This window comes from Astatotilapia calliptera, chromosome 11 (assembly GCF_900246225.1).
Source record: "Astatotilapia calliptera chromosome 11, fAstCal1.2, whole genome shotgun sequence".
Classification (NCBI taxonomy): domain Eukaryota; kingdom Metazoa; phylum Chordata; class Actinopteri; order Cichliformes; family Cichlidae; genus Astatotilapia; species Astatotilapia calliptera.
This window is the reverse complement of record NC_039312.1, coordinates 19,880,450-19,899,767: the sequence shown is the minus strand read 5'-3', so window position 1 is coordinate 19,899,767 and position 19,318 is coordinate 19,880,450. Positions and strand designations below refer to the sequence as shown.

General features: G+C 43.8%; 2 protein-coding genes across 6 annotated transcripts in view; one reads left to right on the top strand and one right to left on the bottom strand.

Moving 5' to 3' along the window:
• The window catches only part of adam22 (ADAM metallopeptidase domain 22), a 76,208-nt gene that overhangs the window by 48,060 nt on the left and 8,830 nt on the right, over positions 1-19,318 (bottom strand). The gene's annotated exons all lie outside the window — the stretch shown is intronic.
• On the top strand, positions 7,300-16,784 carry LOC113031702 (uncharacterized). 4 transcript variants are annotated; one of them, XM_026184011.1, is made up of 2 exons: positions 7,300-7,583; positions 9,014-16,784. In XM_026184011.1, the coding sequence occupies exon 2, from the start codon at positions 9,153-9,155 to the stop codon at positions 14,640-14,642; it is 5,490 nt and encodes a 1,829-aa protein (XP_026039796.1). In that variant the 5' UTR covers positions 7,300-7,583; positions 9,014-9,152; the 3' UTR covers positions 14,643-16,784. The 4 variants fall into 4 exon arrangements, 2 of the variants coding, with proteins under 2 accessions (XP_026039796.1, XP_026039794.1); XR_003273768.1 differs by lacking the exon at positions 7,300-7,583 and having other exon boundaries at positions 7,682-15,074; positions 15,373-16,784; XR_003273769.1 differs by lacking the exon at positions 7,300-7,583 and having other exon boundaries at positions 7,682-15,931; positions 16,348-16,784.

Below are 19,318 nucleotides of genomic sequence, written 5' to 3'. Positions count from 1 at the left end.
TCATAATTTTGAACACCTGCTCAGTCCTAGAAAGCTTTTCTTGTTGTTTCAGTTGTAACTGAACAATTTTATTGTGATTGATCTTTTGTAATGTTTTTGTCTTGCTCATATAAAGTGACGTCTGCAGGCTAGATTTGGACTGTATCTCTAAAATTACCCAACAAACTTCCAGTTGTAAGTTGTACTTTCCTATGTGTCATTTTCTTGTCTCGAATTAATAAAGTTGGTGCTGCTTTTTCTCAGCACTTGGTCGGGGCTCATTATCACCACCACGTTTCACTTTACGCTGCCAGTAAACAACAGCAGTAATCAGCCTCATTACCATCTTGAGCTGCTCCAATCTGTTTATATAAAATGAAAAGTGGGGGGTAGACAAAATAAACACTTACAGAGAACTGAAGGAACTTAATTACAAGATACAAGATGCACGAGCTCACACTGGATATATAGTGTGCAGAAAAACATGAGGAAAGAGTAAGGCACTGCATCTTCAGGTGAAATAACATGGTTATTAATAATCATTAGATAGATCTTCCAAGTACTGGGTTGGAGCCACTTTTGGTGCTCTATTCTATTGAGATTAATAGATCAAATGTGGGAGACATTTGAATGCAGTTTTGAGCTTTGTGAGTTATTCTGCTGCAAGCAGAGATAAGAATATACACTGTGGTCATTAAGGGATGGACATGGTCAGCAACAACACTCAGACCAGCTGTGGTATTTGAATGCTAAACAGCCCAAAGCCTGACAGGGAAACCTTCCCCACATCATTACACCACTACTAGCAGCCCAAATTGGTGATACAAGGCAGGATGGATCCATGCTTTTATGTTGTTTACACCACATTCTGACCCAGTCGAATGAAAGTCACAAGCAGAACTTGTGACTCATCGGACCAGGCAAAGTTTTTCCAATCTTTATCGTCTAATTTTGGTTAACTGTAGCCTCAGTTTCCTGTTCCCCGGGAACCCAGTGAGACCTTCTGCTTCTCTTTTCTCGTGTCAACATTTGACATGCTGTGCATTCAGAGATGATCTTCTGCATACGTTGGTTGTAACTGTCTCTTTTGTAGGTCATTCTCTCCCTGAAAGTCACTTACATCACCATTCTTCAGCTTTCCTCCCTCAACCAGGAGTTATTATCTACGTCTCTATTTTCATTAAACCAATATAAGTCAGCATGTTAATGAGGGGTTTTCCGAGGAGCTGACAGACACAGGTTGTCATAATTGGAGGAAAATCAGGCATAGCTCAGAGCTTCCACAGAGTTTAAGTGGTTGTTATTCTGTCCCCCAATTTACAAGTAAAATTTTAATAATGCTGCTTAAAGACCCGCATCTAATTTATTCATATCCATTTTTTCATGGACCACCTAGTTTCTGGACTTTTACAAAAACAGCAGGATCTCCGACAAAAGACAAAATTTACTCTTTCAAGCAAAAAAAATTATATATATATGCTTACTAAAGGATTTCAGTTTTAAAGTCAGATGCATTTTTCATATTTTAACTGAGCTTTCAGTGAGGAAGCAAAAGTTTTCTGATGCTGATACTCACACATATATACTGTTTTATTGAGAAAAAAGTCCTGACATAGCTGCGCGCACACCCACAGGGGAATGATGCTGCTTTCTATGATGACTAATGGGCAGTTTGCTATGGCTATAAAACATGTGTGGGTATACAGGATAGAGAAATAAAATGGAAAGAAGAGGAGAATAATGGCACGGAAGGAAGGGAAAGAGACGGAACACAAGGTGTGAATAGAGCGCTCGGGATCCTAACAGATATCCCATGCACAGCCATCACGTCTGTAAAGGAAAGAAAAATAGAGCATGCATGGAGCAAACATCACCTCAGACTAAACCTTCACAGTGCAAATTAAACACACCGTGACTCTGGAGACACGGTGAACATTTGACATTAAAAAAAACAGCACAGTGAACATATTCATGCACTCCCGTGATGAAGACATTTGGCGTGTTCAAGAGTGTTCGGGTCACAGGAGTGCACTGTTAGCCTTTGTTCTGCTGGGATGTGTGTTTAAGATTCAGAGCTTGTGATCTTTGTCCGGGCCCATGCTGAGCCCTGACGGGGGGGAAAGCGAGCGAGGCATCAAGGCACCAACACAGGCTCCTAATGGATGATGCCGATAACAGATTTCAGCTTTAATTGTTGTGGGATTTAAATAATTTATTGAGCAGACAAAGACGCAAACTCAGCCTCACCCCCATCCCCCACACCGACACACTCTTATGTAGAGAGATCCCCCACCCGCCCACACCCCGCCCCTGCTTAAGATGAGCGCGCATGTATAAATGTGTAACTGAGAGCTACGTCTTTATGTGCCATCAAACAGATAATGTGACAGAAATAAACTGTTTACATGCGGTAGCCTTCTGCTGCAAATCCGCAACGTAAATGATGATCAGGGAAATGTGGTTTGTAAAAATGAGGCTTAGGATGTCGTTGCCAGGAACACAAACAGATCCATTTAAGACCTTTAATCTATTACTTTTAGTTTGTCATGCACCTATTCACACAAAATCAGCCAAATCATGCACCTTGTATTATGTACCCCGCCCCCTCCTTCTTGTTGCCAGAACATCAGATCCAGTGGGGTGGTTTGCAGTGCCTGAATGTTGGATGTTGGCATCAGATTTTCTGGGTTGTGTTTGTCAGGCGTCCACCAGCACATCCCGCAGATGCTTGAACAAATGGGGGGATCTGGGATTTTACAGGCTGAGTCACTGCTTTTTCCTTTTTGTCATGTTCCTTTTGCTGTTCCTGATATTTTGGGGGGATGTAAAGGGAAAATCCACCCCTCTCTCCCTCTGGAGGAGAGTGCAGTTGCCATGACGAGGTGTGCTTGATCGGCATCAATGTTCCAGCCTAAGATCAACATGCATCCAGGGAAACGCTGCATTATAACGAGATGATCAATCACCTGTCACTTTTAATAACGTGGCTCGTTGCCATATTTGTGCTGTGTCTGGCACGTGAGAGTATCTGTGCAGTCCAGATGTGCGCCTGCAACAGGGACAGTACAAACAGGCAACCACAGCTTTCGCTCATTTTCTGTCTCATTCAGCGTCTGCCTCTCAGCTCATTGCTTTTATAAATAGTCTGCTTATCCTCAGCTGTAATTGAAGAGAGTCTTCTTGGCCCTGCTGCCGCAGCAACATCTGTCTAAGAGCTGGCGTACAGCTGTCAATCAGCCCTGGAGGAGATTTTGGAGGCAGAGCCACAGACGCTTCGCTTACAGCCCACGGTGTTTCATAGCCAACCTAGAACAGCCATTTACATAGCAATCACATCTCCCTCTACATTTTAATGTCAGCCAACCCCCCGCTCCATCAAACACTCACACACACTGAACCAGTGGAAACATAAGAGCACTGATGCAGCTTCAGTTGGGAAATTGTTGTTCTAAAAAGGCTTATTCAACTTCATTAAATGGCCCTTTGCAAAGGTAAAAAGTGACTGAAGCAGCGAGAAGCAATGAGTCCATCACATCAAAACTTCAGCCTTCCTTTAAAGCATTTTTGTTGTGAGTTGCTCTGGGCAAAGACATCTGCTGTGGCAACCCCGTCCAATCTCCTGAGGTGAGCCATGCACGCACACATAAACGAAGTTTCTGCGTGGTCTAAAATTCCTCTCACGATCTGTGTCGCCGAGCACTGCGGTGGCGCTGGGATGAAAAAGAGCACTAAAAGGCTTGATTGGCAGGACTAATGTTTGTGCGTGTGAGCGAGTGGATTGGCAGAAGTGTTGGGGTACCAGGCTTTTCACTGCTTTCACACAGGCTTTTCAAAAGGACCTTCTTAATAAACTCAACACCCAAAAACACACAAACACAATAAGATGCTGAAAAACAGCAAATTTAACCACATATAGCGACACAGCGACACATAAGCATACAGGCACTGCTGTCATCAAATGGACTCCATGTATGGATTTGACATTTAACCCAGTAATAAAAGGACACATAAGGACACACAAAGGACGGCATATGTGCTGTGTCAGGCGTCTGTAATGAGCATGGGGGGAGTGCTGAGGAAGGATAAGTGCACAAGAGAAAGCATGAGGGGGAGGCAGGGAGATGGAAAGGTGTGTAAGAGAAATAAAGATGTGAAAAGGCAAAAGAAAAAGAAGAAAAAACTGAGGAGGGGTTGTTCTCTTTGGGGAAAGCTGCAGCTGCTTTCACCTGCCCACCACTCCCCACCCCTGTCTCCCACTGAGGCCTCATTACAGGTCTCCAGGCTATAATTCATTCACTCTCCAATCACTTATCAGGCTTGTAGCTCCACCAGCAGACTCCCTGGGACCCCTGCTCTTATTGCAGAGGGAATACTGATGCTCACAAACAAGAGCCGCCCCGGACTGCCAAGACTGAAATTCCTTTTAACCCATGTAAGAAATGAGAGGGGGGGGATGTCTTTATCCACATTAGCCTGTGATATTTATTCCAATGCATGTACTAATATATATTTCAAAATGCATAATTCTGCCCTATTTGAAAACTTTAAAGAAAAAGAAAAGGCAAAGTAAAGTTTTCATGCAAATCTGTAAGTTTCTTTTTAAACCAGTTAAAAAAACAGTTACATAACTTCCTTGGTAGAGGTAATAAACAAGGATGGAAAGCTATACAGTATTCCTACTTTCTTGGCATCATTGCGCACTTAGGTCTATAGCACGCAACATACAGGACAACCAGAGCTGACTCCTGAATTATGCAGAGACTGGGGATTTTGCAGGAACTAAGGAGAACATGCAAAGCTCTATCTGTGACAGCACGTGCATGGCTAGTGAACACCATGTCATGTAGAGAGAGGATAATGGAGACAAAGAGACTTTGGAGACCTGCACACTTGGGACTGAGTAGTAATAACTACTAAGGTATATCCCCCCAAAAATGTGTATCAATTTAATACACCCTGTGATTTTATGTGTTTGCATTTCTGTCTGTATTTGGTGGTAATGTTGGTCTCCATCTACACATCGGATTTTGTAGGCTGGTAAATTTTGTTAAGCAGTTCATCTCCTGACAGTAAACCGCACTTCAGCGTGAAAGAATAAAATGGGTAAGCTATCTGAGACAATAGTCTTTGGTGAGGTATTAGTATCTTTTCCTGCTGGGAGAAAAACAGTCTACCTCCTGTTTCTGTCTTCAACAAGAGCCGGCTCCAGGAGCTCTCTTTGTCTTCACTAATCCTCCACACTGAGTGAGATGGCCCAGCATAGGAGATGGGGAATGAAAGGGTGGGAGAGGCAGGCTGGGGGATAAATAATGTGAATATGGGGAGAAAGGATGATAAACCAAGAGGATGCTTGGGTATCTGCAACACAAGCCCTGTCCTTTAAATGGCAGCTTAGCATAGACACGATAGCGTCAGCTGGTCAATCGGCCTGCCAATTCAGTCCAGACTGATAAATTCCAACAATTACCGGATGCCTTACTGTGATATGCTGTGATATTACAGCCATTCATCTTCCCAAAAGCATGAACCCTAATGATGAATGGAGCTGACATTTACTCTTTTTATACTAAACGAAAAATAACTGCATAAGTCAAACTGACTCAGAACCAAGTAAACCTTCAATACAAGGACTGCAGATGTTTCCAGCTACCACTCACGCTGACTTTGTATGAGAAAAACATCCAAATGTCCACCCTGAATAGAAGAATTTATTACAGCAACCAAAACCACTGCTTTAAAGCACAACAGAGAAAACAAGTATTGCTTTCCAAAGACTCAATCTTCCTCACTCTTCTCACAAATTTGCACAGAAGCTCTGAAGGACTTCCAAACTGCCTCACCTTCCTCGGCCGCAGCACGCATTACTATTATGTACATCCCCGATGCTATTTGTTCTCCTACATTAATCCCGCTCACCTCCAAGCACAGATGCTCGCCGCCTCATAGCCAGAACAGACTGTAAATACACAGTCCTGGATGTGCCAATGAGCCTCTTAGCAAACACAATCTGCAATATACTACCTGTGAGCACTATATTAGCTCATACACACATACATACACACACAAACATAATCCCCAATGTGATAGCTAAAGCTATGAGCTTAAGTGCTTGCATGTGAGAGAGAGAGAGAGAGAGAGAGAGAGAGAGAGAGAGAGAGAGAGAGAGGTTTGACAAGGATCACAGTGAGGAGCTCTGCCTGAGGCGAGAGGAGAGGAGAGGAGGGTTTTTTTTTATGAAACTCCTTTCAAGTACCTATCTCTATCATGCGTGCTCTCCGTATCTCTCCCCATCTCCTGCACTTACTCAACCCACCCACAAACTCAAGGGTGCATGAAGGACACCCTCATACCTCCCTCTGTCCTTTTACCTCTTTCCAAACTCCCTTTGCTTCTTTCTTTGTCTCTCTCTCTCTCACACACACCCCTCTCAGTGTTTTTCTCATTAACTTTGCCGTAAATCTGATCACGCCTCTCTGTAATAAATTACAGAGCCCGGGAATAGAAAAGGGGAAACCAGGATGGAGGTGGAAAAGGAGAAAAGCTGGTTGTAGCAACATCGGGATGGAGAGATCTGATTTGTGGCTGGATGATAGACTATTCTGGAACGGGACATGAGAGATCATTAAATTATACAAATATGAAGATGTAAGGATGAGCAATAATTGCATACATGCAGGCACATGCACAGCACAGAGACACAGAGCAATAATTCCCAAGCTACTCGATGCCTACTCACATTTTAGGGATCAAGTGGCAAATGCCACAAAATCCACTGAAAGTCACGCAAAGGCTCAATGGCACTTTGATGCACTTATTTGTTCTCTGAGTGAACAAGAGATCATTGTCAGGTAAAAAAAAATACTCTGAGACCCACCAGCTACTCCCACTGAGCTTCTCCAGCATAAGTAGGAAGGAGATATTTTAAAAGTTTAGAGTTCTAGAAGAAAAATCAGACACTGTTAGATAACTGGCATTTTAAAATGCTGCCAAAACTTAGATGGGCAAATCTTCCAGCTGAATCATCAATACAAAGAACAACATTTTAGGAAAATATCTCTCTTTAGTATGGAAAAAAGGTAAAAACTTCATGTTTTGTTCATTTACAGCTACTCTGAGTGACTGAGGCCCAGGAGTAACTACCTTGCCATGTTTTGCCACTCAGTTAAAAAGTTAAATCAATAATAAGTTTGGAAAATTCTACCTCAGTTATACCCGGTGGAGTTTTGAACCATTAATAACATTGGAGGAGAGTTTTAATTAGTTTTGTCTCCATCGTGGACATCCTGGACTTCCAGGTCACGGGGGGGGGGGGGGGGGGGGGGGACATTTGCACTAGCGATGTTACCAGAACAGATACTTATGATGCCTTCCAGGATCTTTCTATGTCAAAATGATGAAAACAAGACTATCTACCTACTCTATCTAACAAAGAAAACAACATGAAGAAGACGGCAAAGAACATGCACCTGCCAACACAGCCCTGCTCCAACACATCAATAACAAAGGCAGGACTTTCTTACTGATGCTATCATGGTTTTCAGACAAGGGAGGAAATACTTTCAATTCAGTGACACACAAAAAAGACAGCGCCTAAAGAATTTAAGGTGTGTGAATTTAAACTCAAAATCACACAGCATTCAAAACAATATCGTTCTAGGGTTATCCTGAAATATACTTTACCATTTTGTTTGACACAGCTGTGGTGAAATCAGCTTTGCTCAATCAGTTAAGCTAATGTTGTGTTCGCTTAAGCTAGCATAATGTAACTAATGTTAGACCTTACAGTAACTCCAGCAAGCTACTCGGCAACCAACGTCACTTATACAAAATATTTTGTGTTTTAACAACAACAACCTGCCATCTCTCTGTTAGTGACTTAAAACAAACTTTTGCACGGGATAATCATTTCGTTTTGTTAGCTTTGGTATTTTATTCTTGACCACCAGTTTAGCTCACTGGGTGGAGTAGGTGGCACATATATCGAGGCAGTTTACTGTGCATCTTCCCTCTGATCTTGCTCTCAGTTTTCCTTTCTTCTCCAAGCTAAAAATACATATTAAAAACATTCGCAAAAGAGTTGTAAAGAAATGTATGAGATATAATTTTTAAAAAGTTAGCTTGTTTGAACTTGGCTGAGCTCCCCTTCAAGAGGATCTTCTCAGATAAATCTAGACCACCTTCAGAGCTGTGGTTATTTTTAGAAGGCTCTGTGGTTGTCTCATTATGAGCACTTACTCTGTCCCTGTGATTTCAACAAGCTCCTAAAACATGCGCAGACCTTAGCTCACTGTAAGGACAAGAAAGACATTGTGGACAAAACAAGACACCCCCCATAATCTTTAGTGACAATATTGTAGTGAGTTAAATGGTCTGATTGTTCAAATATGTATTTTCTTTGATTGTGGTAAAATAATGTGTGCCCCAGTCTCCAAAAATGACATAGTGCAGGAAGCGTAGTTATTCCTCCGTTACACCACAAGAGGGAGTATCCCCTAAAATGAGCAGCTCTAGCGGGAGTAAAGAAGCCAGCCACTACCCATAAGGCAGTGCGCCTATAAGCGTTATGTGAGACTGCAAAAGTGTGTAACGCTGTGCTATGTCCATGTATATATTTGCAGGTAAGCAGATACAAGATGGTAAATAACTTAAAATGTGTCTACAGATGAGTCCACGGGGTTGCAGAGAATGTGGGAAAGTTGGCCGTTAATCCCCACTATGTGTCATTAGTGTATAAGTTATTGGTAGCGATGTGAATTAGCTGTGATGCTAACGATTAGCAGCTAGATCTGATTCATTAGTTTGTGCGGAAACCTCGTGGCACTTTTGTGGCTTTATACCTGTACCGGGCTGTAATCACAGCAGATGTAGACTGGTGGATCACACTACCTTTTGTTTATGTTTATTTCATTGTTACACGGTAAGAAATATTAGTGATTTGAGTTTAAAGACTACCCATAAGGCAGTGCGCCTATAAGCGTTATGTGAGACTGCAAAAGTGTGTAACGCTGTGCTATGTCCATGTATATATTTGCAGATGCAGTAAAGGCGAACTCACAAAGCCACACTGGTTTCAATTCATTTTAATTCAAGTGTGCAACAAAATTTGGTGGCAGCGGTGGGATCAGCGGTGCTACTGAGAAGCAGTGTGAGATTACAGAATCGTCACACACAGTATGGAGTTGGAGCAACTGCAAGACCAGCTAAGTGAGAGCTTGCTGCAGTTAAGGTCAGACCAACTACAAGAAGTGTGTTTACAAGCTAAAATCTCAATTGGGAAACAGACAAAGAAGCACACGCTGATCAGAACAATAAGTGAAGCAGTTGAAACAATTATTGAAGTGGAGGAAGAGGAAGTAGCACACACATTCCTGGACAGATTAATTAAAACTGTTAAAGAACTAAAGGAAAGAGATGACCCTGCACAGGAACATGAAGAGAGTATCAGTAGGGATGCGGTTGCATTGGCCAGTCTACAAGAACAATATGCAGCATTGCAACTAAGTTTTCAAACCTCAACAAAAAGGTTAGAGGAAGAAATGGCAAGACTGACAGACAGAATGGCCTCCCAAGAAACTAGTCAGGGTCTGGCTGCACAGCTACCTACTCGTCCATCACCGTTACCTGCTTCACCAGCAACACAGCCCCCTGAAGTGACTATACGCAGGGAATTTAGAATCAGTGGCCAAATTGGGGAACGGGGTCAGAAAGACAAACTGTCATACTCCAACTTGATTCATCAAATCGAAATGGGACTTAAAAAGAATCACAGCGAAGCTGAAATTATTGAAGCTGTTGTTAGGGCCATAAGCCCAGGCCTAAGTCTCCGTGATATGTTGGAGATTAAAACAGACCTTACCCTCATGCAGCTTCGTACCATACTGAGGGGACACTACAAGGAGGATAGTTCTACTGACCTCTATCATCGTCTGATAAATATCACTCAAGGAAGTAATGAGTCCCCACAGAACTTTCTATTTAGGGCAATCGAGCTGAAAGAAAGACTCCTAGCATCATCAAGGGAGCCAGGGACAGATGAACAATACAGTGTCGAACTGATTCAGAAAAAGTTTCTGCGAGCCGTTGGCACAGGTCTGATTAGCGACAATGTGAAATACCAGATCAAACCCTACCTGGATGATCCAGCAGTCACTGACGATGTGCTGATTGCAAAGACAAATGAAGCGGCCAGCCTTGAGTGGGAGAGGCAACAAAAATTCAGAAAGACCACCCGAGAAATGAAAGTAAGAGAGATAAAAGCAGAGGCACAGTCAGTGCAAGAGGCAGCAGTTGGTGCAGTGGGTGGGCAAGACCAGCCATTCTCCACCTCGACAAAAGGTAAAGCTGCTAAAGCACCAGCAACAGTGACACGCAAGGAAACTGAGCTGTTTGATATCATCAATCAACTAAAAGGGGAAATAGCTGAAATAAAAGGAGTTATTCGTGAGTCGCACCGACCTTCTCCCTCACACCGCCCAAGTCTCAAACGTGGCTGCAGGGATTGTCAGGACAGCAATAGAGGAGAAAACTGCGACCACTGCTTCAAATGTGGACAAAGTGGGCATTTGTCTAGGGGATGCCGCACCCGGAGAAAACTTCCAGACAGGGCAGAGCAGATTGGTATGTCAGCTAGCACGGTGAACCCACGCCCGTCACCCTCTTTTCAGCTACTAAACCAAGGTGAGCAACAACAAGATGTTCACAAACTCTTGACGGACAGTATAAAACATTTGGAGACAAAAACAGCAGCCGCCACACCAGATAAGAGGAATGAAGCGGTTTCCGTCAGCCTCCTCTCCCCAAAACGAAGAGCCCAGCTCCTCAATCTTATAGGGAGGAAGCACCTGATCACCTGCCTGCTTGAGGGAGTAAAAACCGCAGCGTTGTGGGACACGGGATCACAGGTTTGTCTCATAAATGAAAAATGGAGACAACAGAACATCCCACACCTCAAAGTTAGGAGTTTAACTGAAATCATTGGGCCTGGTATATTAGATGGGAGGGCAGTAAACCAGACACCAATCCCATTTTCCGGGTGGGTTGAAATCAAATTCAGGTTGCCCACAGAAGAGGCTGCACAGTTAGAACTTCTCGTGCCAGTATTAGTAGCTCAGGAAGACGGGGTGGCGGAGGAGCCAATAATTGGCTTCAACGTGATTGAATACATGCTAGAGAGGGGAATAGAGCCACCTCGTGCTGTAACAGAAGCTGTTAGCACAGCATTCTCCATTGACTGTAAGAAAGCTGAGGTCTTTATAAAGGTGATGAAGAGTGGAGACGATGGGCTAGGTGAGGGCAGAGTGAAAACTGGGAGAGAATTAATGAGTATCCCACCTGGTCAGACAAGAGTGGTCAAGTGTAGTGTGAGAGCAGGCCCACTCCCAGCAGGTCAGGATGTACTGTTCGAGCCCAGCCCCTACCCTCAGATGCCAGAGGGATTGGAGGTGCAAGAGGGCGTTGTCCATTTACAGCAAGGCAGGTGGTCCCGTATGAGCCTCCCAGTCACTAATACCAAAGCTTATGAGATCATACTGCCTCCGAGAACTGTTTTGGGACAAACTCAGAGGGTTCGAACTATTTACCCAGCAAACACAGTGACAGTGGAAATAGAACAAATGGGAACAACAAGATCTACTGTAGAAGCAACAGCTACACCTCCAGCTAGCCAAATTGGGGAACAGGAAAACAGAACAAGAAGCAACAGTGAAGGTGTTTGGGACCCCCCAGTTCCCCTCGACCATCTCTCTCCGGCACAGCAGCTGAAGATCAGGCAGCTATTAAGGGAGGAGAGTAATGCCTTTGCTCGTGATGAACACGATGTTGGCAATATCCCCTCACTGCAGCTTAAGATCCGCCTCAGCGACCCCACACCTGTTCGCCGAACATATACATCAGTGCCTAAGCCACTTCATAAAGAAGTAAAAGAATATTTGGAAGACTTGCTGAATAGAGGGTGGATAAAGAAATCAAAATCCCCCTACTCCAGCCCCATCGTATGTGTGCGAAAAAAGGATGGCGGCCTCCGCTTGTGCTGCGACTATAGGGAGCTAAATACGAAGTCAATCCCGGACCGCCATCCCATACCACGCATACAGGATATGCTCAACACATTGAAAGGAAGCTCCTGGTTCTCGGTCTTAGACCAAGGGAAGGCTTATCACCAGGGCTTCCTGGAAGAGTCAAGTCGCCCTCTCACAGCATTCATCACACCCTGGGGATTGTATGAATGGGTAAGAATTCCTTTTGGGCTGTCGTCTGCACCGGCAGAGTTTCAGAGGTCGATGGAAGAATGCCTTGCAGGGCTGCGGGACGACACATGTCTGCCTTACTTGGATGACAACCTTGTTCATTCAAAAACATTTGAGGACCACTTAAATGATCTAAAGCAGGTCCTGCAGCGTTATCAGAGCCATGGAGTGAAATTAACACCCAGGAAATGTGAACTGTTCAAAAATCAGGTGAGATTCCTGGGGAGGTTGGTAACTCAAGATGGTCACACCATGGACCCCGCTGACATTGCGCCTGTCCAAGCCTTAAAACAAAGGAACCCCACCACCATTGGGGAAGTGAGGAAGCTGTTGGGATTCATCTCATACTATCGCAACTATATTCCTAACTTTTCGCGCATTGCAAAGCCACTCTATGACCTGCTCTCTTCAGAAAAGCCAGGGGAAGGGAGAGACAGGAAGTCAAAACACAACAAAAAGACAAAGAATCAAGGGGGTCAGCTACCATCCTCTCACCCAGTGGCATGGTCAGCTGAGCATCATCAGGTGGTCTGTCAGCTCGTCAACTTCCTCATTCAGCCCCCCGTTTTAGGTTATCCTGACTTCGAGCAACCATTCATCTTACACTGTGATGCATCACAGGAGGGACTTGGAGCTGTGCTTTACCAAAGACAAAATGGGAAGCTAGTGGTTATTGCATATGGGTCTAGGACCCTTACTGCCCCAGAGAAGAACTACCACCTTCATTCAGGGAAGCTGGAATTTCTTGCCATGAAGTGGGCCATATGTGAGAGGTTTAGAGATTATCTCTACTATTCACCACCCTTCATTGTCTACACTGACAATAACCCCCTCACATATGTGCTGACAACGGCAAAACTGAATGCAACCACACACAGATGGGTGGCCGAACTCGCTGACTTCCAGTTCTCCATCAAGTATCGACCTGGTAGAGCTAACAGGGATGCAGATGGTCTCTCACGAATGCCCTTGGATATGGAACACTACATACAAACGTGTACAGAAGCAGTGACACCTGAGGTCCTAGACAGCGTGACTCAGGCTCTGGCTGTTCAGCTGCAGGGAAGTGAACCCTGGCTCTGCCCGTTAAACATCTCAACTGTGGTAGCAGAGCAAAGTGAGGAGGTAGGGATGTCAGGTCTGGAAATCCCTAAGGCAAACTTAAGAGATGCACAAAAAGAGGATTCTGTGATCGGGGAAGTCCTGAAGTATGTCATCTCTAATCGGTGGCCAAAAGGCAGAAAACAGGCAGGCAACAAAGAGATCGCTGCCCTGGCAAGGGAAAAACAGAAACTGCACCTTGATAATGATGGGTTACTGTACAGGAAAACACTCAGCCGAACACAGCTACTCCTGCCTAAGAAGTTCCATTCGCTCATTTATAAAGAACTACATGAAGACATGGGTCACCTGGGGGTGGAGAGAGTTTTGGCCCTCATTCGGGATCGCTTTTACTGGCCTCACATGCAGAAGGACGTGGAGCACTACATAACACAGGTGTGTAGTTGTCTAAAAAACAAGCGTCCCCACAAGCCCACCAGAGCCCCACTGATCAATATCACTACAACGTACCCGTTTGAGCTGGTCTCCATTGATTTTCTACATTTGGAGAAATGTAAGGGAGGGTATGAGTATATCCTCGTGGCCATGGACCACTTTACACGATTTGCTCAGGCTTATCCCTGCAGAGATAAAAGTGCCAAAACAGCGGCAGAGAAAATATTTGGAGACTTTGTGTTGAAGTTTGGTTTTCCCACACGGCTCCATCATGACCAGGGAAGAGAGTTCGAAAACAAACTCTTTGCCAAGCTGGAGGGATACAGTGGAGTCAAGGGGTCCAGAACCACACCATACCACCCCCAGGGAAATGGTCAGGTAGAAAGGTTTAATAGGACACTGCTGGCCATGCTTCGGAACCTCCCAGAGGGGGCAAAAGCAGACTGGAAGGCATCCCTGGCAAAGGTGGTCCATGCGTACAACTGTACGCGCAGCGAGGCTACTGGATATGCACCTTATTTCCTCTTGTTTGGGAGGAACCCCAGACTCCCCATTGATATGATTTTTGGTCTCACAGCTAATGACCAAAGCCCTTCTCATCAAGACTATGCTGAGAAGTGGAAGATTCGCATGAAGGACGCTTACAAACTGGCCTCGGCGACAGCCTGTAAGGAGAGTCGACGGGGAAAAGTGCTCTATGACAGAAAAACACATGGTGCAGAGCTGTACCCAGGGTGCAGAGTACTGGTCCGAAATTTTGGTGAGAAGGGAGGACCAGGGAAACTGAGATCCTTCTGGGAGGACCAAGTGTTTCAGGTGACACAAAGGAAACATAAGGAGAGCCCAGTATATGAGATTAAGCCAGAAAATGGCAAGGGACGTGTCAGAGTCGTCCCACAGGAACCTCCTGCTGCCGTGTGACTTCTTACCAGCCGGAAAAGTCAACTCCCATGCAGAACTGGGAAAGCAAAAACAGAAAAACAACAAGGACAGACATGAGCGGCATGAGCAAGAGGACAGTTCGGAGGATGAAGATGAATGGAGAGCAATCAGAGGACTGTCAACAGAACAAGGGGAACGTGGTAGACAGTCCTGGTGGACAGAAGCATCAGAGTTCAATGCAGAAAGTGGAGCAGGCAGTAGGGAGGATCTCTGTGATGACAATGACATGGAACACCAGGAGGATTGCGAAGAAGAGAATCTGGGCGTGAACGATATAGAACACCAACGCGACCAGCATGACGAGGATACAGAGGCACAAGAGAACATTAAAGACACAGAACAGACGCACCAGCTCGAGATGGAGTGCAGTGACCAAGAGGACACTGACCAGTCACCTGTCAGTGTGAAAAAGTATCCTTTCAGAATGAGAAAACAAAAGCGAATGTTTACTTACCACAAGTTAGGACAGCCAACGTTAGCACTTGAATAAATACCTCAGACACAGTCATATGTTACATATTGCAGTAAAGCAGTTATAACAGTTACATTTTCGGGTTTTTATTAATGCTTATTAGAAGGATAGAAATGTTAATTCTGTTTTGTTAGCCATAAAGAAGAGTTAGTGTAATGACCTGTTATGAGAATGGCACCCTATGTTATGTAGCGAGGTTATGTCCAGGTGAGAGCACCTTACTCAGTAAAGATGCAGATACCCGTGATATGGACGGAAAAGCAGTGGACTGTTATCGTGCACAATAACACCTGCTGCGGCATATGACATGAAGGGGAGATACATGTCATGTGTTTCACTGTGGCTAGCAGTGATGCTGAACTCTGACTCCTAAAGGGATGTAGCCTCCTACAAGCAATGTATAGTTGCCACATAAGGACTGATATTGGTAGAATGTCGGGACGCCATTAACTTTTTGAGGGGAGAGTGTAAGGACAAGAAAGACATTGTGGACAAAACAAGACACCCCCCATAATCTTTAGTGACAATATTGTAGTGAGTTAAATGGTCTGATTGTTCAAATATGTATTTTCTTTGATTGTGGTAAAATAATGTGTGCCCCAGTCTCCAAAAATGACATAGTGCAGGAAGCGTAGTTATTCCTCCGTTACACCACAAGAGGGAGTATCCCCTAAAATGAGCAGCTCTAGCGGGAGTAAAGAAGCCAGCCACTACCCATAAGGCAGTGCGCCTATAAGCGTTATGTGAGACTGCAAAAGTGTGTAACGCTGTGCTATGTCCATGTATATATTTGCAGGTAAGCAGATACAAGATGGTAAATAACTTAAAATGTGTCTACAGATGAGTCCACGGGGTTGCAGAGAATGTGGGAAAGTTGGCCGTTAATCCCCACTATGTGTCATTAGTGTATAAGTTATTGGTAGCGATGTGAATTAGCTGTGATGCTAACGATTAGCAGCTAGATCTGATTCATTAGTTTGTGCGGAAACCTCGTGGCACTTTTGTGGCTTTATACCTGTACCGGGCTGTAATCACAGCAGATGTAGACTGGTGGATCACACTACCTTTTGTTTATGTTTATTTCATTGTTACACGGTAAGAAATATTAGTGATTTGAGTTTAAAGACTACCCATAAGGCAGTGCGCCTATAAGCGTTATGTGAGACTGCAAAAGTGTGTAACGCTGTGCTATGTCCATGTATATATTTGCAGATGCAGTAAAGGCGAACTCACAAAGCCACACTGGTTTCAATTCATTTTAATTCAAGTGTGCAACATCACCACTCACCCTGCTCATCGGATTTACTTCACTGGGACCTTTTCTTCTTTTCTTAAAAAATCTAACTGAAGGATCACAGTTATTTATGCATTATTATTATTACTATTTATCTCCTCATATACAAGGTCTTGAATAATCAGGCCCCATTTGATCTGACCTCACAGCATCATATTTCCCCAATAAAGCATTTTGTTCCCAGACTGTAGGCTTACTTGTGGTTTCAAGGGTTATTAAAAGTAGAATTGGAGGCAAAGCCTTCAGCTTTCAAGCTCCCAGTTTGGATTCAGGAGATAGACACGCTCTCTAATTATAAGATCAGGGTTGAAACTTTCCTTTTTGATAAAGCATATAGTTTGGGTTGGATCAGGTGATCCTGAATTCTCCCTTAGTTATGCTGGAATAGGCGCAGGCTGCTGGGGGCTTCCCATGACGCACTGAGTGTTTCTTCATCACTCAACATCACTCACTGCAACTATATTTAATCATTAGTTAGTAATCTCTGGCTCTCTTCCAGTATGCCTTCTGTCCTTGCATCTGTTGCCAAGTCCTTGCTTATAGGGAGTCATCTGATCGTTGGGGTTCTCTCTGTATTACTGCTGGGTCTTTAACTTACAATATAAATCACTTTGCATCTAATATCACGGCAAAGTCCCAAATCTCTTTCACAGGACAGACCGCGCCAAAGTACAACAGAGATTCAGCACATACTACAAAGGCACAAGTGCTGACACCTGTAACTTATGATCAAACCTCTTATCATCACAACAAAAGGATGCAAGAATGCATGATTGGCATTATTTGCAAAAACAGATTTGCAAAAATGTGTGAAAGAAACAGCATTCAACACATTTGTCAAGCCTCGATTAAATTTATTTGCAAAAAATAAAAGATAGCAAACTGGTTTGTTCAGGTTTATTGGCTAATAATCTCCCTCACATCGGCACAGAAGACACCTGGGGCCAGAGGTATGTGGGCGCAATCCCCAAATAGCGCTCATAGGTGTGTGTACAAACATTGTGCTGTTGTCTAAACACAGGCGCAGTGAGTTTATTTCAATATCAAGTGCAAAAACGTGAAAAAAAACATCCTTTATTTGGCATTAAAATTTCCATAAATAACAGTAAATTGTTGCAAACATTAATAAATAATTCTGCTTAAGTTTAAATATCAAATTTAGTATTCAATTTAAAATCACCAACAAAAGTGGGTGAAAGCACGTCATGTACCTTTCTCTCTTTGTATTATTCTTCCTAATTTTCCCCCTTTTAAGTATTGATCCTCTCTCATTCTGTCTGAGCACCACTCCTTTCAATCCTTTTTAGTTATCTCTCATTAAGACCGCACTTTACGTGCCTCTTCTGCACCTGAGACCCAGCGAGACGATACACACAAAGACTCTGCAGCTTTTAAGAGTTCATGTCTTATTGCTCTTCACACACACAATCCTGCTGATGTATAGATGCACCAACGTGTAGTCACTCATTCATCAAACCACTGAACCATGGGATGTTTGGTTAGCTCCCTGCCTAACACATTTATCTGGAAGGACTCTGTGGTTATACTGGAGCACTGTTGCCTCCAGCCCGCCCCCTCCCCACCAACACTGCCCTCCCTGGTGCACACTGCCTTCACACAGATGAATAATGCATTTAGCACTGCCTGTAATTGACCTCTCGCATTAGCATAAAGAATTTGTCTGAATGCAGAAAAAGCAGACTTGACACAGTTGTAGAAATAACAAAACTGAGTGTCTGTCAGTGTCAACAAAGAGCAGGAGAAGCCCTCGGCTCTTGAAGCTGCTGCAGCCGCTTATTTCATAACACAGGCGAGGTTACGAAACACTCCAGTCCCAGCTGGATGTACGAAGCTCTCCTCTCCTGTCTGCACTCACATATTTTCATACGTACATATTCTGCATGCTGCACGAATACTAAATGATTCAGATATGTTCAGTGTCTTCAGCTTTTCTCTATTTTTGTCACACAAACATAAACACACAGTAACCATACACACTAGCACAGCCAGGCTGGTATTGGCTGCTGGTAGTCATACACTATGTTGTGACAGCTCTGCAGATTTGTTGATGATACAGTAATTATAATGTTTGATATCAGAAAAACATGATGGGAAGTGTCTACAATTTTAGAACACAATCAGGTAGGAAGATGACTTTATATTTATTTATGCAGTCATAATGTCATCATATACTGCCGGTTTATTCATAATCTTCTTCATTAGGAATACCATCGCTTTATGGGTCACTACACCAGATCATCCATCTCCACTTCACCGCATCCCTATCCCTCCTCTGTCACTGCAACCCTCTGCATGTCCTCCTTCGCTACATCTATGAGTCACTTCTCTCACCTGTGCACTTTCATCCTAAAACTCCATCCACACTTTTCTCTTCCTTTATCTTCAGCCAACACTACAACAATTTCCACCTGCGCCCTGCTGGCCCCTGATCGATCTAGTTGGGAAATCTCATTCTGGTTGATCCTGACGCAACCCTCCCCATTTGATCCCTGGCTGCCAAAATGCTTCCTTGGGCAAGATACTGAAGCCCAGATTGCTCCTGATGCGTTCATGAGTGTAAATGCATCTGAATGTTACTTAGAAAGCACTTAAACATTAAAAAAGTGCTTGTTTGAATTTGTGTAAACGGCGGAATAAGATACGCTGTCTGAAGCAGCACTCAGAGTAGAAAAGCGCTGTATAAGTAGGTTTATCATTTCCAAATTACATCTTCTCCATCTGCATATTGTTTTTCTTTACATTTCCAAAGCCAGAACCAGATTTTGCCTAACCCGAGTGCTTAAAAGTTAGTAAAAACAATCCTGAGGGTGGGCAATTCATTTTCCCAAAGGGGCCATATGAGAAACTGGTACTGTTGTGGAGAGCGTC